The following is a 14,499-nucleotide window of genomic DNA, read 5'->3' as shown; positions in this document are numbered from 1 at the left end:
CATGGCACCTGCTGTAGCCGGGGTGCGGGAACTTGTGGGGGGACTGTGGCCACACCCTCAGGCCGCAGCGCCCCGAGCACCCGACCCGCTTTCCCGCACTTAAAACTTCTCCTGTGTACACTATATGTTTATATGTATGTGTGTGTAATGTACTATTGTCAGTGTGTGTGTGTGTGTGTGTGTGTGTGTGTGTGTGCATGTGTGAGCAGGGTTCCCTATGATTTATAGACATTCAGAATCACATTGCCGAGGAGCAGAGAATGATGACATGATAGTAATGTTATTTTATGCATTGTACCTGTGTAGCAATTATAATTTTGAATATATTGGTAAACTATCATGTTTAGGGGTAGATTTATCAATGATTAGAGTGAGATAAAGTGGAAAGAGATACAGTATCAACACAGTATGTAAAATGACAGTTGGGAGCTGATTGGTTGGTACTTTAGTTCTCTCCATTTTATTTCTCTCCAAGCTTTCTTATGCTGACAGGTTTAAAATATTGTACTTCAATGAACATTACTACAGCACTAATATTCTCTTCTTGACATTCTCTGATGGCAATGTGATGGTCGACATTCTGAATGCTGACCAGTTAACTCCCGTAAAGTGATTTTCTTCCACAATCTGATGTATACATTGCAGTAGCGGTAAAGCACATTTCATACCAGACTGGGCATAATTAAAAATGGTATTATTCAAATTGCATGTTATATCAAGGTATATTCTATATGGAAAATGTAATTTGTAAAGCTGTAGGCCCAAAGTGCCATTATGTAATTTACACCAGGTAATGGACTAAGGGCGTTATTCAGGTCACATCACTAAGCGATGAGCCCGCAATTTTCTCTTCTGTATCGCCAGTACGCATGCACAGGTCCCATCATGTGCGGCCCTGCCAATGCGATCTTGAAATCAAAACTTAATTTCTTGTTCTGACCTCTGTGTTCTTATGCTTACACCTTGAGAGGCCCACGCTACTGATTTTAAAAGTGTAATCTTACAAAGCGGCAGCGAAGAGCCACAGTGAGGAAGGGAGCGTGGGAGGGGGGCATTTCCGAGTCTAACTCTTGGTGGTGGCAAATACCATGTCAAAAGCAACCCTTAAGTCATGGAAGTGATTCTCAAATTGACGTATCTGGAGAATTGGCCAGCTAAAACACATTACAGAAGTGCTACAACCCAACTTCCATGCTCAGATGTGGTCATTTCCAATGCTAGATTTATCATATCGGCCAACTTGGCACATTTTTAGGGAACCTTAATACTGTACTTCTGTGTTTGTTTCTAATTTTTCAAACAGATAATTTTGACAGTAAACAATAATAGTGCATGTATTTTATATAGAGATGTGCAGTTCGGTTCTCCAGAACTCTGAATCCACCCAAATTTTGTGGATCAGAACCGAAACAAAACCCAGTCCGGATCCCCATAGGAGATCCAATCTGTACCAAGTTTGGGTTAAGTCTTCTCGTGGTATGGAATACAAATTTAAAACCGGACTTTCCGGTGCAAATATCACATGAATTTATCTGTTTTTATCATTTTTTTTATCAATGATTATCAATTTATTTAGCATTTAAAACCAAAATTCTAATCTGGACCAGAACACTTGAGGAAGGTTTTACCAAAACCAAGACACAATGATGAATTAGAACCAAAACATGGGGCTCAGTGCACATCTCCAATTTTATATTTGGGACTGAATATGTGCTGAATGGTCAGTTCTTTCTGGGATTGCGATGTAATAATTGCAGATATATTTATTGCACCGGTCCCTTCTAGGACCAGAATGTACTGATCATGGTGATGTTATTATTGGGTCAGTCCTTTCTACACCCAAAGTTTACTAATGACAGTGATATGTTTATTAAGTCAGTGATTTCTGTACCTAATTACAGTGACCAATTTAATGAGTCAGTCCCTCCAGGACAAAATGATACTAATGGCAGTGACAAATTGATATAATTTAAGTGCTGTCATAGACTATTATATTTGTATGTTGGTCTTGCCATAGCTCGCCAAGACTTATGGAGATGTATTTACTGTTCATCTTGGACCAAGGACTGTGGTTGTCTTACATGGATATGATGCAGTAAAGGAGGCTTTGGTGGACAATGCCAACGTCTTTAGCCATAGGGCAAAAGTTCCTGCAGCTGAACTTATTTTTAAAGACTATGGTATGTAGCAACCCACACACACACTTTCCTGGTGTCCTTCATGCAGGTCATGAGACTTGTTCAAACTTGTAAAGAGAATTATAATTTCTTTTCATGAACCATTAAATGATGTCTCTATGTCTAAAGGCGTTATTCTTAGTAATGGGGAGCGTTGGAAACAGCTGCGTCGCTTCTCTCTCACCACTCTGCGTAATTTCGGAATGGGGAAGAAGAGCATTGAGGAACGAATCCAGGAGGAGTGTTGGTATCTTAGAGATGAGTTTAAGAAAACATCAGGTTGGTTTACAAAATAAATCAGGTTTACTTGAGAAAAGTGCAGAGTGCTCAAATTTGTCAAAGAAATTATATATATATATATATATATATATATACATACATACATACATACATACATACATACATACATACATACATACATACAGTGGGGATTGAAAGTTTGGGCACCCCAGGCAAAAATTCAATTTAATGTGCAAAAAGAAGCCAGGGAAAGATGGAAAAATCTCCAAAAGGCATCAAATTACAGTTTAGACATTCTTATAACATGTCAAAAAAAGTTTGATTTTATTTCCATCATTTACACTTTCAAAAGAACAGAAAACAAAAAATGGCGTCTGCAATAGTTTGGGCACCCTGCTGAGTTAATACCTTGTACTGCCCCCTTTGCCAAGTATCACAGCTTGTAAACGCTTTTTGTAGCCAGCCAAGAGTCTTTCAATTCTTGTTTGAGGTATCTTCGCCCATTCTTCCTCACAAAAGTCTTCCAAGTCTTTGAGATTCCTGGGCTGTCTGTGACGCACTGCTCTTTTAAGGTCTATCCATAGATTTTCAATTATGTTGAGGTCAGGAGATTGTGAAGGCCATGGCAAAACCTTCAGTTTACGTCTCTTGATGTAATCCACCGTGGATTTTGAGGTGTGTTTAGGATCATTATCCATTTGTAGAAGCCAGCCTCTCTTTAACATCAGCTTTTTCACAGGTGGCATCAAGTTAGCGTCCAAAATTTGCTGGAATCTTATTGAATTCATTTTTCCTTCTACTCGTGAAATGTTCCCTGTGCCACTGGCTGCAATACAACCCCAAAGCATGATTGATCCACCCCCATGCTTAACAGTTGGACAGAGGTTCTTTTCATTAAATTTTGTGCCCTTCCTTCTCCAAACATACCTTTGCTCATTCCGGCCAAAAAGTTCGATTTTAACCTCATCGGTCCACAGAACTTTATTCCAAAATGCATCAGGTTTGTCGATATGTTCATTTGCAAATTTCAAACGCTGATATTTGTGGTGAGGACGTAGAAGAGGTTTTCTTCGGATGACTCTTCCATGAAGACCATATTTGTACAAGTATCTCTTTATAGTGGAATAGTTTACCACAACTCCAGTGTCTGCCAGATCTTCCTGGAGGGATCGTGCAGTCAAACATGGATTTTGACTTGCTTTTCTCACAAACCTGCGAGCTGTTCTGTCTGATATTTTTCTTGGTCTTCCAGATCTTGCTTTAACTTCCACTTTTCCTGATGACTGCTATTTCTTAATTACATTCTGAACAGAGAATATGGGCATCTGATAACGCTTTGCTACCTTCTTATAGCCTTCTCCTGCTTTGTGAGCATCAACTATTCTCAGTTTCAGTGTTCTACACAACTGCTTAGAGGAACCCATGGTGCTGATTGTTGGAGCAAGGTCAGATGAGTCTGGGCTTTTAAAACCTTTGAGATTGAGATCACCTGGTTTTTCCAGACGATGATTGAGAACAATCCATGACACTGCCAGGTCTCAGCTGTCCAAAGGGGGCAGTCCAAGGTATTAACTCTGCAGGGTGCCCAAACTTTTTCAGACGCCATTTTTTGTTTTCTGTTCTTTTGAAAGTGTAAATGATGGAAATAAAATCAAACTTTTTTTGACATGTTATAAGAATGTCTAATCTGTAATTTGATGCCTTTTGGAGATTTTTCCATCTTTCCTTGGCATCTTCTTGCACATTAAAATGAATTTTTGCCTGGGGTGCTCAAACTTTCAATCCCCACTAGCAACGTCGCCTAGTGTCTCCCCTACCGGCCCAGGGAGGTCGGGCATACACACTGAGTGGTATGACATTCGTACTGCTGAGCGATGTCACGCAGTGGCCGAGCCGTTCAGGCAGCTCTTGGACGATAGTCCAAATTGAGTTGCTTGCACGGCCAGCAGCGAGGTTTGTTAAAGATCCGTGGGGCCGCGCATCGCTGGTCGGCGGTGGCATGGCATACACACTTGCCGAGAAAGTTAGCGACGTTGCTCAGGAAGGGCGAAAATGAGTGACATCGCTTTTTTTCTCAGCAAGTGTGTATGCACCTTTAGACTACTGCAATGCCCTCTACAGCTGGTACAAAGCTGGTACAAAACGCAGCTGCCGCGCTGTTTACCAACCAGCCCCGTTCTATCCACATAACACCCAGAGCTAAACATAATAGCCTGTGAGCTGCCGGATGTGCAGGACTTTGTCTCTCCGTATTATTAAAGTGGCCATCATTCTCTACTCCTTCCACTTGCTATCTGTAAGATACAGGGGTGGATTTAGGGGTCAGGGCACCTCTTGGCACAACAGTAACAGCTGCCCCTCTGCCTAATTTTATTACTTTAATTGATTAGTTTAATCCCTCATTTGATTTAACAGTATAATAAAAAAAGCCATAACTATGACATTTCGTTTTATATTTAATTGTGTATACATAATTTACTAAGGAGGACAGTTTACAGAGGTAGTATGTCCTACCCACTTGTACTCAACTCATGATGACGTATGGTACAGTAATGTGGAAATAATTTGCAGTTACTCGTAAATTGCAGCCCCCAAACAAATGCCGCGTCTAGGCACGTGCCTAATGGGAAATTCCCTACTGGTAAGATGGTGAATTGTTTTTTTTTTTTCAAGATTTGCTTACTGACTTTCAAAGCTCTACATGGCCAGGGCTCAAGGTACCTGAGCAGCTTCTGATTCCTTACTGCCCTACTCAATTACTGCCGTCTATAGATGAGTGACTTTAGCAGTACCAAGAATCTCCTGTAATTCATCTCGGGGTGGAGCTTTTAGCCATGCATCTCCGAATCTATGGAACTTGCTTCCCTGCAAAGTTCAAGGGGCCCCCACTCTAGAATCATTCAAAAACAGTCTCAAGACTGTCCTTATTGTTACATTTCCTTAATGTTGCTGAAGTATCTCCACGCTCTCTTTAGGAAAAGTTTTTTATTATTATTACATACACATCTTGACTCTTGAATAACTTTGAAACCATTTTCTAGGTGCACCTATTGACCCCACGTACCTCTTGACCGTTGCTGTTTCCAACATGATCTGTTCTATTGTATTTGGAGAGCGTTTTGACTATGAAGACAAGGAGTTCATTGGTATGCTTGCCATGCTAAAAGAAGCTTTCAAGATAATAAGCTCTTCCATTGGGCAGGTAAATGCTTCCAATTTTCCATCTTGGGGTTCTATTTATAAGCATTGAAGAGACAAAATGCTGATAAAAGTCTGTATTACTGCTGTTTACTCTGTAAATTAGAGATGAGCGCCGGAAATTTTTCGGGTTTTGTGTTTTGGTTTTGGGTTCGGTTCCGCGGCCGTGTTTTGGGTTCGACCGCGTTTTGGCAAAACCTCACCGAATTTTTTTTGTCGGATTCGGGTGTATTTTGGATTCGGGTGTTTTTTTTTAAAAAACACTAAAAAACAGCTTAAATCATAGAATTTGGGGGTCATTTTGATCCCAAAGTATTATTAACCTCAAAAACCATAATTTACACTCATTTTCAGTCTATTCTGAATACCTCACACCTCACAATATTATTTTTAGTCCTAAAATTTGCACCTAGGTCGCTGGATGACTAAGCTAAGCGACCCTAGTGGCCGACACAAACACCGGGCCCATCTAGGAGTGGCACTGCAGTGTCACGCAGGATGTCCCTTCCAAAAAACCCTCCCCAAACAGCACATGACGCAAAGAAAAAAAGAGGCACAATGAGGTAGCTGTGTGAGTAAGATAAGCGACCCTAGTGGCCGACACAAACACCGGACCCATCTAGGAGTGGCACTGCAGTGTCACGCAGGATGTCCCTTCCAAAAAACCCTCCCCAAACAGCACATGACGCAAAGAAAAAAAGAGGCGCAATGAGGTAGCTGTGTGAGTAAGATAAGCGACCCTAGTGGCCGACACAAACACCGGGCCCATCTAGGAGTGGCACTGCAGTGTCACGCAGGATGGCCCTTCCAAAAAACCATCCCCAAACAGCACATGACGCAAAGAAAAAAAGAGGCGCAATGAGGTAGCTGTGTGAGTAAGATAAGCGACCCTAGTGGCCGACACAAACACCGGGCCCATCTAGGAGTGGCACTGCAGTGTCACGCAGGATGTCCCTTCCAAAAAACCCTCCCCAAACAGCACATGACGCAAAGAAAAAAAGAGGCGCAATGAGGTAGCTGTGTGAGTAAGATAAGCGACCCTAGTGGCCGACACAAACACCGGGCCCATCTAGGAGTGGCACTGCAGTGTCACGCAGGATGGCCCTTCCAAAAAACCCTCCCCAAACAGCACATGACGCAAAGAAAAAAAGAGGCGCAATGAGGTAGCTGTGTGAGTAAGATAAGCGACCCTAGTGGCCGACACAAACACCGGGCCCATCTAGGAGTGGCACTGCAGTGTCACGCAGGATGGCCCTTCCAAAAAACCCTCCCCAAACAGCACATGACGCAAAGAAAAAAAGAGGCGCAATGAGGTAGCTGTGTGAGTAAGATAAGCGACCCTAGTGGCCGACACAAACACCGGGCCCATCTAGGAGTGGCACTGCAGTGTCACGCAGGATGTCCCTTCCAAAAAACCCTCCCCAAACAGCACATGACGCAAAAAAAAAAAAGGCGCAATGAGGTAGCTGTGTGAGTAAGATAAGCGACCCTAGTGGCCGACACAAACACCGGGCCCATCTAGGAGTGGCACTGCAGTGTCACGCAGGATGTCCCTTCCAAAAAACCCTCCCCAAACAGCACATGACGCAAAGAAAAAAAGAGGCGCAATGAGGTAGCTGTGTGAGTAAGATAAGCGACCCTAGTGGCCGACACAAACACCGGGCCCATCTAGGAGTGGCACTGCAGTGTCACGCAGGATGGCCCTTACAAAAAACATTCCACAAACAGCACATGACGCAAAGAAAAATTAAAGAAAAAAGAGATGCAAGATGGAATTGTCCTTGGGCCCTCCCACCCACCCTTATGTTGTATAAACAGGACATGCACACTTTAACCAACCCATCATTTCAGTGACAGGGTCTGCCACACGACTGTGACTGAAATGACGGGTTGGTTTGGACCCCCACCAAAAAAGAAGCAATTAATCTCTCCTTGCACAAACTGGCTCTACAGAGGCAAGATGTCCACCTCATCATCATCCTCCGATATATCACCGTGTACATCCCCCTCCTCACAGATTATCAATTCGTCCCCACTGGAATCCACCATCTCAGCTCCCTGTGTACTTTGTGGAGGCAATTGCTGCTGGTCAATGTCTCCACGGAGGAATTGATTATAATTCATTTTAATGAACATCATCTTCTCCACATTTTCTGGATGTAACCTCGTACGCCGATTGCTGACAAGGTGAGCGGCGGCACTAAACACTCTTTCGGAGTACACACTTGTGGGAGGACAACTTAGGTAGAATAAAGCCAGTTTGTGCAAGGGCCTCCAAATTGCCTCTTTTTCCTGCCAGTATAAGTACGGACTGTGTGACGTGCCTACTTGGATGCGGTCACTCATATAATCCTCCACCATTCTTTCAATGGTGAGAGAATCATATGCAGTGACAGTAGACGACATGTCCGTAATCGTTGTCAGGTCCTTCAGTCCGGACCAGATGTCAGCATCAGCAGTCGCTCCAGACTGCCTTGCATCACCGCCAGCGGGTGGGCTCGGAATTCTGAGCCTTTTCCTCGCACCCCCAGTTGCGGGAGAATGTGAAGGAGGAGATGTTGACAGGTCGCGTTCCGCTTGACTTGACAATTTTCTCACCAGCAGGTCTTTCAACCCCAGCAGACTTGTGTCTGCCGGAAAGAGAGATCCAAGGTAGGCTTTAAATCTAGGATCGAGCACGGTGGCCAAAATGTAGTGCTCTGATTTCAACAGATTGACCACCCGTGAATCCTTGTTAAGCGAATTAAAGGCTCCATCCACAAGTCCCACATGCCTAGCGGAATCGCTTCGTGTTAGCTCCTCCTTCAATGTCTCCAGCTTCTTCTGCAAAAGCCTGATGAGGGGAATGACCTGACTCAGGCTGGCAGTGTCTGAACTGACTTCACGTGTGGCAAGTTCAAAGGGCATCAGAACCTTGCACAACGTTGAAATCATTCTCCACTGCGCTTGAGACAGGTGCATTCCACCTCCTATATCGTGCTCAATTGTATAGGTTTGAATGGCCTTTTGCTGCTCCTCCAACCTCTGAAGCATATAGAGGGTTGAATTCCACCTCGTTACCACTTCTTGCTTCAGATGATGGCAGGGCAGGTTCAGTAGTTTTTGGTGGTGCTCCAGTCTTCTGTACGTGGTGCCTGTACGCCGAAAGTGTCCCGCAATTCTTCTGGCCACCGACAGCATCTCTTGCACGCCCCTGTCGTTTTTTAAATAATTCTGCACCACCAAATTCAAGGTATGTGCAAAACATGGGACGTGCTGGAATTTGCCCATATTTAATGCACACACAATATTGCTGGCGTTGTCCGATGCCACAAATCCACAGGAGAGTCCAATTGGGGTAAGCCATTCCGCGATGATCTTCCTCAGTTGCCGTAAGAGGTTTTCAGCTGTGTGCGTATTCTGGAAACCGGTGATACAAAGCGTAGCCTGCCTAGGAAAGAGTTGGCGTTTGCGAGATGCTGCTACTGGTGCCGCCGCTGCTGTTCTTGCGGCGGGAGTCCATACATCTACCCAGTGGGCTGTCACAGTCATATAGTCCTGACCCTGCCCTGCTCCACTTGTCCACATGTCCGTGGTTAAGTGGACATTGGGTACAGCTGCATTTTTTAGGACACTGGTGACTCTTTTTCTGAGGTCTGTGTACATTTTCGGTATCGCCTGCCTAGAGAAATGGAACCTAGATGGTATTTGGTACCGGGGACGCAGTACCTCCAACAAGTCTCTAGTTGGCTCTGCAGTAATGATGGATACCGGAACCACGTTTCTCACCACCCAGGATGCCAAGGCCTCAGTTATCCGCTTTGCAGTAGGATGACTGCTGTGATATTTCATCTTCCTCGCAAAGGACTGTTGGACAGTCAATTGCTTGGTGGAAGTAGTAAAAGTGGTCTTACGACTTCCCCTCTGGGATGACCATCGACTCCCAGCAGCAACAACAGCAGCGCCAGCAGCAGTAGGCGTTACACGCAAGGATGCATCGGAGGAATCCCAGGCAGGAGAGGAATCGTCAGAATTGCCAGTGACATGGCCTGCAGGACTATTGGCATTCCTGGGGAAGGAGGAAATTGACACTGAGGGAGTTGGTGGGGTGGTTTACGTGAGCTTGGTTACAAGAGGAAGGGATTTACTGGTCAGTGGACTGCTTCCGCTGTCACCCAAAGTTTTTGAACTTGTCACTGACTTATTATGAATGCGCTGCAGGTGACGTATAAGGGAGGATGTTCCGAGGTGGTTAACATCCTTACCCCTACTTATTACAGCTTGACAAAGGCAACACACGGCTTGACACCTGTTGTCCGCATTTCTGTTGAAATACTTCCACACCGAAGAGCAGATTTTTTTGGTATTTTCACCAGGCATGTCAGTGGCCATATTCCTCCCACGGACAACAGGTGTCTCCCCGGGTGCCTGACTTAAACAAACCACCTCACCATCAGAATCCTCCTGGTCAATTTCCTCCCCAGCGCCAGCAACACCCATATCCTCCTCATCCTGGTGTACTTCAACACTGACATCTTCAATCTGACTATCAGGAACTGGACTGCAGGTGCTCCTTCCAGCACTTGCAGGGGGCGTGCAAATGGTGGAAGGCGCATGCTCTTCACGTCCAGTGTTGGGAAGGTCAGGCATCGCAACCGACACAATTGGAGTCGGACTCTCCTTGTGGATTTGGGATTTCGAAGAACGCACAGTTCTTTGCGGTGCTACTGCTTTTGCCAGCTTGAGTCTTTTCATTTTTCTAGCGAGAGGCTGAGTGCTTCCATCCTCATGTGAAGCTGAACCACTAGCCATGAACATAGGCCAGGGCCTCAGCCGTTCCTTGCCACTCCGTGTGGTAAATGGCATATTGGCAAGTTTACGTTTCTCCTCCGACAATTTTATTTTAGGTTTTGGAGTCCTTTTTTTACTGATATTTGGTGTTTTGGATTTGACATGCTCTGTACTATGACATTGGGCATCGGCCTTGGCAGACGACGTTGCTGGCATTTCATCGTCTCGGCCATGACTAGTGGCAGCAGCTTCAGCACGAGGTGGAAGTGGATCTTGATCTTTCCCTAAGTTTGGAACCTCAACATTTTTGTTCTCCATATTTTAATAGGCACAACTAAAAGGCACCTCAGGTAAACAATGGAGATGGATGGATACTAGTATACTTATGGATGGACTGCCGAGTGCCGACACAGAGGTAGCTACAGCCGTGGACTAACGTACTGTGTCTGCTGCTAATATAGACTGGATGATAATGATATGAAATCAATATATATATGTATGTATATATAATATCACTAGTACTGCAGCCGGACAGGTAGATAATATATTTATTAGGTAATGATGACTGATGACGGACCTGCTGGACACTGTCAGCTCAGCAGCACCGCAGACTGCTACAGTAAGCTACTATACTATAGTAGTATGTACAAAGAAGAAAGAAAAAAAAAAACCACGGGTAGGTGGTATACAATTATGGATGGACTGCCGAGTGCCGACACAGAGGTAGCTACAGCCGTGGACTAACGTACTGTGTCTGCTGCTAATATAGACTGGATGATAATGATATGAAATCAATATATATATGTATGTATATATAATATCACTAGTACTGCAGCCGGACAGGTAGATAATATATTTATTAGGTAATGATGACTGATGACGGACCTGCTGGACACTGTCAGCTCAGCAGCACCGCAGACTGCTACAGTAAGCTACTATACTATAGTAGTATGTACAAAGAAGAAAGAAAAAAAAAACCACGGGTAGGTGGTGTACAATTATGGATGGACTGCCGAGTGCCGACACAGAGGTAGCTACAGCCGTGGACTAACGTACTGTGTCTGCTGCTAATATAGAGTCTAGACTGGATGATAAATTATTGATAATGAGATGAAATCAATATAATATCACTAGTACTGCAGCCGGACAGGTACTATATATATTTATTATGTAATGACTGATGACGGACCTGCTGGACACTGTCAGGTCAGCAGCACCGCAGACTGCTACAGTAAGCTACTATAGTAGTATGTATAAAGAAGAATGAAAAAAAAAAAACCACGGGTAGGTGGTATACAATATTATATATATATATATATATATATATATATATATATATATATTATATACAATTATATATATATATATATATTAAACTGGTGGTGATTGATTATTAATCTGGTGGTCTGGTCACTCACGTTGCAACTTGCAACTAGTACTCCGAGTCCTAAGCAGACAATCACAAAATATATTATTATACTGGTGGTCAGTGTGGTCACAACAATGGCAGTGTGGCACTGACTCTGGCAGCAAAAGTGTGCACTGTACGTTATATGTACTCCTGAGTCCTGCTCTCAGACTCTAACTGCTCCCCACTGTCAGTGTCTCCCCCACAAGTCAGATAATACAATACACTTACAGTCACACTATCTAATCTATATCACTTCAGCAAGTAGTATAGTAGTATAGTAGTACTCCTCCTAATAATGCTCCCCAAAATTACTACTACTGTGTCTCTCTCGTCTCTACTGTGTCTCTCTCTTCTCTAAACGGAGAGGACGCCAGCCACGTCCTCTCCCTATGACTCTCAATGCACGTGTGAAAATGGCGGCGACGCGCGGCTCCTTATATAGAATCCGAGTCTCGCGATAGAATCCGAGCCTCGCGAGAATCCGACAGCGGGATGATGACGTTCGGGCGCGCTCGGGTTAACCGAGCAAGGCGGGAAGATCCGAGTCGCTCGGACCCGTGAAAAAAAACATGAAGTTCGGGCGGGTTCGGATTCAGAGGAACCGAACCCGCTCATCTCTACTGTAAATGAGGGTTGATGCTAGAGAATTCTCTGATCTTACACATGTTAAAAGAGATTGCCATGGTCCTCATAGATCTCTATGGGGCAGTGATTGTCAACAATTTATTAAGCAGCTAAAGGCTCTGCTTTGCTATTCTCAGTGTCAGAATAGTCAGTAAAGTGGCAGCAAACAATTTATATAATAATGATAATAGTGATTTTTTTCTAGAAAAGTAAAAATATATTAATTTCATGTAACTGTTTTATATTATCAAATACTGAATACTGCATTTCTATAGCTAATTAAGGGGAACATTTACTAAGCAGTGGTAATAGCAGAGAAGTGAGCCAGTGGAAAAGTTGCCCATGGCAACCAAACAGCACTAAAGTAATATCTATAATTTGCATACTATAGAATGAAACAGAGTTGCTGATTGGTTGATGGGGCTACTTCTCCACTGGCTCACTTCTCTGCTCTTATCACTGCTCAGTAAATGTCCCCCTAAATGACATTTCTGGATTAGCATATTCATGCTTATGCTATGACACTGTCCAAACAATAATGGAAATGAATGGACTAGTACGCACAAACATTAATACTCCTTTCAGACTAGCAAAAATTTCCCTGGATATTGCACGTGAACGCGCATCAACTGGGGATTTTGCTTAGTCTGAAAGGGTCCTAAAGCAATATCCCTGGTCGAGCGTCCCAGCATTTCATCCCAGGTCGTGACCTCGGTTGAAGCTGGAATGCGTGCAGTGTGAATGGGTAAGCCGGGTCAAAGCGACCGGCACCCGTTCTCTGCATTGGAGAAGGTGATGCTTGAAGATGATCATCTCCAAGCACGACCTTCTGTAGCATCAGTTGTGACATCACCAACTCGCCAATATGCCAGGTCGGGCAGCAAATCTGAAAGGGGTCTCAAGCCGGGTCGCACCTGGGTAGCACCTGTGTACACATTCCCAGGTGTGATCTGGCTATGTAAGTTTGAAAGGGGTATTAGTGTTTGCTCTCTGCCATTATGCACAATGCCTGAAGTGTTCAAAAGCAGGACAGTTCACAGTGGTTCGCAGTACTACCTTACAGCCCTGAAGGCGTGAGGTCCTGTCCAAGATGTAATTTGTGTGAAGTTTTTTCGTTCTCCCCATGTTTGCATGGGTTGTCTTCTGGGTGATCTGGTTTCCTCCCACACTCCAAAAGCATACTGTACCAGTAAGTTCATTGGCCTTAATAAAAATAATGAACCCTTGTGTCTATGGCCCTCATTCAGATGTATATGTAGTTCCTATCGCTGCTATTTTCTTGGAAGCTGCAGTGATACTGTAACTCTGTATGTAAATGCAGCAGGAGGCATTTATTACAAATAGATGCCCCCCTGCTGCAGTAGTGATCCAAGCTGCATCCTAGGACACAGTATCAGATCACTGCAACACCATTGGGTGATTTCCTGCACCCATGGGGTCACACAAGGTGCCGATTGCAGATCCTTGTAAGAGGCATGGAAATCTCTGTCCGGTGACAGAGATCCTGGCCTTTTCCCTCCCCCTAAATGGAGGTGAGATGCCTCCATTGCTGCTTCCTCCCCATTTCAGTCACTGAAAGTATGATGATTTACTGCATCCATTGTTGCAGGACCAATTCGCATATGAGCAGAACGGGTCCTGCACAAGTGCAAAGTACCGATAATCGGTACTTTGCAATGGAGAAAAATATAACTATGTGCCAGCCCAAATCTTGGATTTTGGGTTCTTGTTTTGGATTTGTATCTCCTTCTGTATTTGTTTTGCCAAAACCTCCCTTGCGAGTTTTGGATCAGTATTAAAAAAATTAAAAAAAAAGCTAAAATCACAGAACTTGGGTCTGTTTTTGTTCCTACAGTATTATGATCCTTAATGAAATTAATTTCCACTCATTTCCAGTAAATTTTGACCACCTCACAGCTCACAATATTGTTTTCATCCAGTTAAGGCCAAAAGGTTGCCCCGAGGTAGCTGGATGACTAAGCTAAGCGACAGCAGTGGGTAGCACAAACACGCGGCACTTACATTTCAAACATCGCACATCTAGGAAACAGAATGGCACTGCAGTGACAGAAGGGTATC

At 44.0% G+C, this 14,499-nt stretch overlaps 1 protein-coding gene across 2 annotated transcripts in view; it reads left to right on the top strand.

The window, feature by feature from the left end:
- Positions 1–14,499, top strand: part of LOC134949284 (cytochrome P450 2C18-like) — a 108,358-nt gene that overhangs the window by 9,929 nt on the left and 83,930 nt on the right. For both annotated transcript variants that reach the window (XM_063937782.1, XM_063937783.1), the window contains exons 3-5: positions 2,018–2,180; positions 2,307–2,456; positions 5,459–5,619. In XM_063937782.1, coding sequence (XP_063793852.1) covers positions 2,018–2,180; positions 2,307–2,456; positions 5,459–5,619 — 474 coding nt within the window. The remainder of the gene's footprint in view (positions 1–2,017; positions 2,181–2,306; positions 2,457–5,458; positions 5,620–14,499) is intronic.

The sequence above is a fragment of the Pseudophryne corroboree genome, chromosome 8 (assembly GCF_028390025.1).
Source record: "Pseudophryne corroboree isolate aPseCor3 chromosome 8, aPseCor3.hap2, whole genome shotgun sequence".
Taxonomy (NCBI): domain Eukaryota; kingdom Metazoa; phylum Chordata; class Amphibia; order Anura; family Myobatrachidae; genus Pseudophryne; species Pseudophryne corroboree.
The sequence above is the reverse complement of the archived record's forward strand: the minus strand, read 5'-3'. Positions and strand labels throughout refer to the sequence as shown.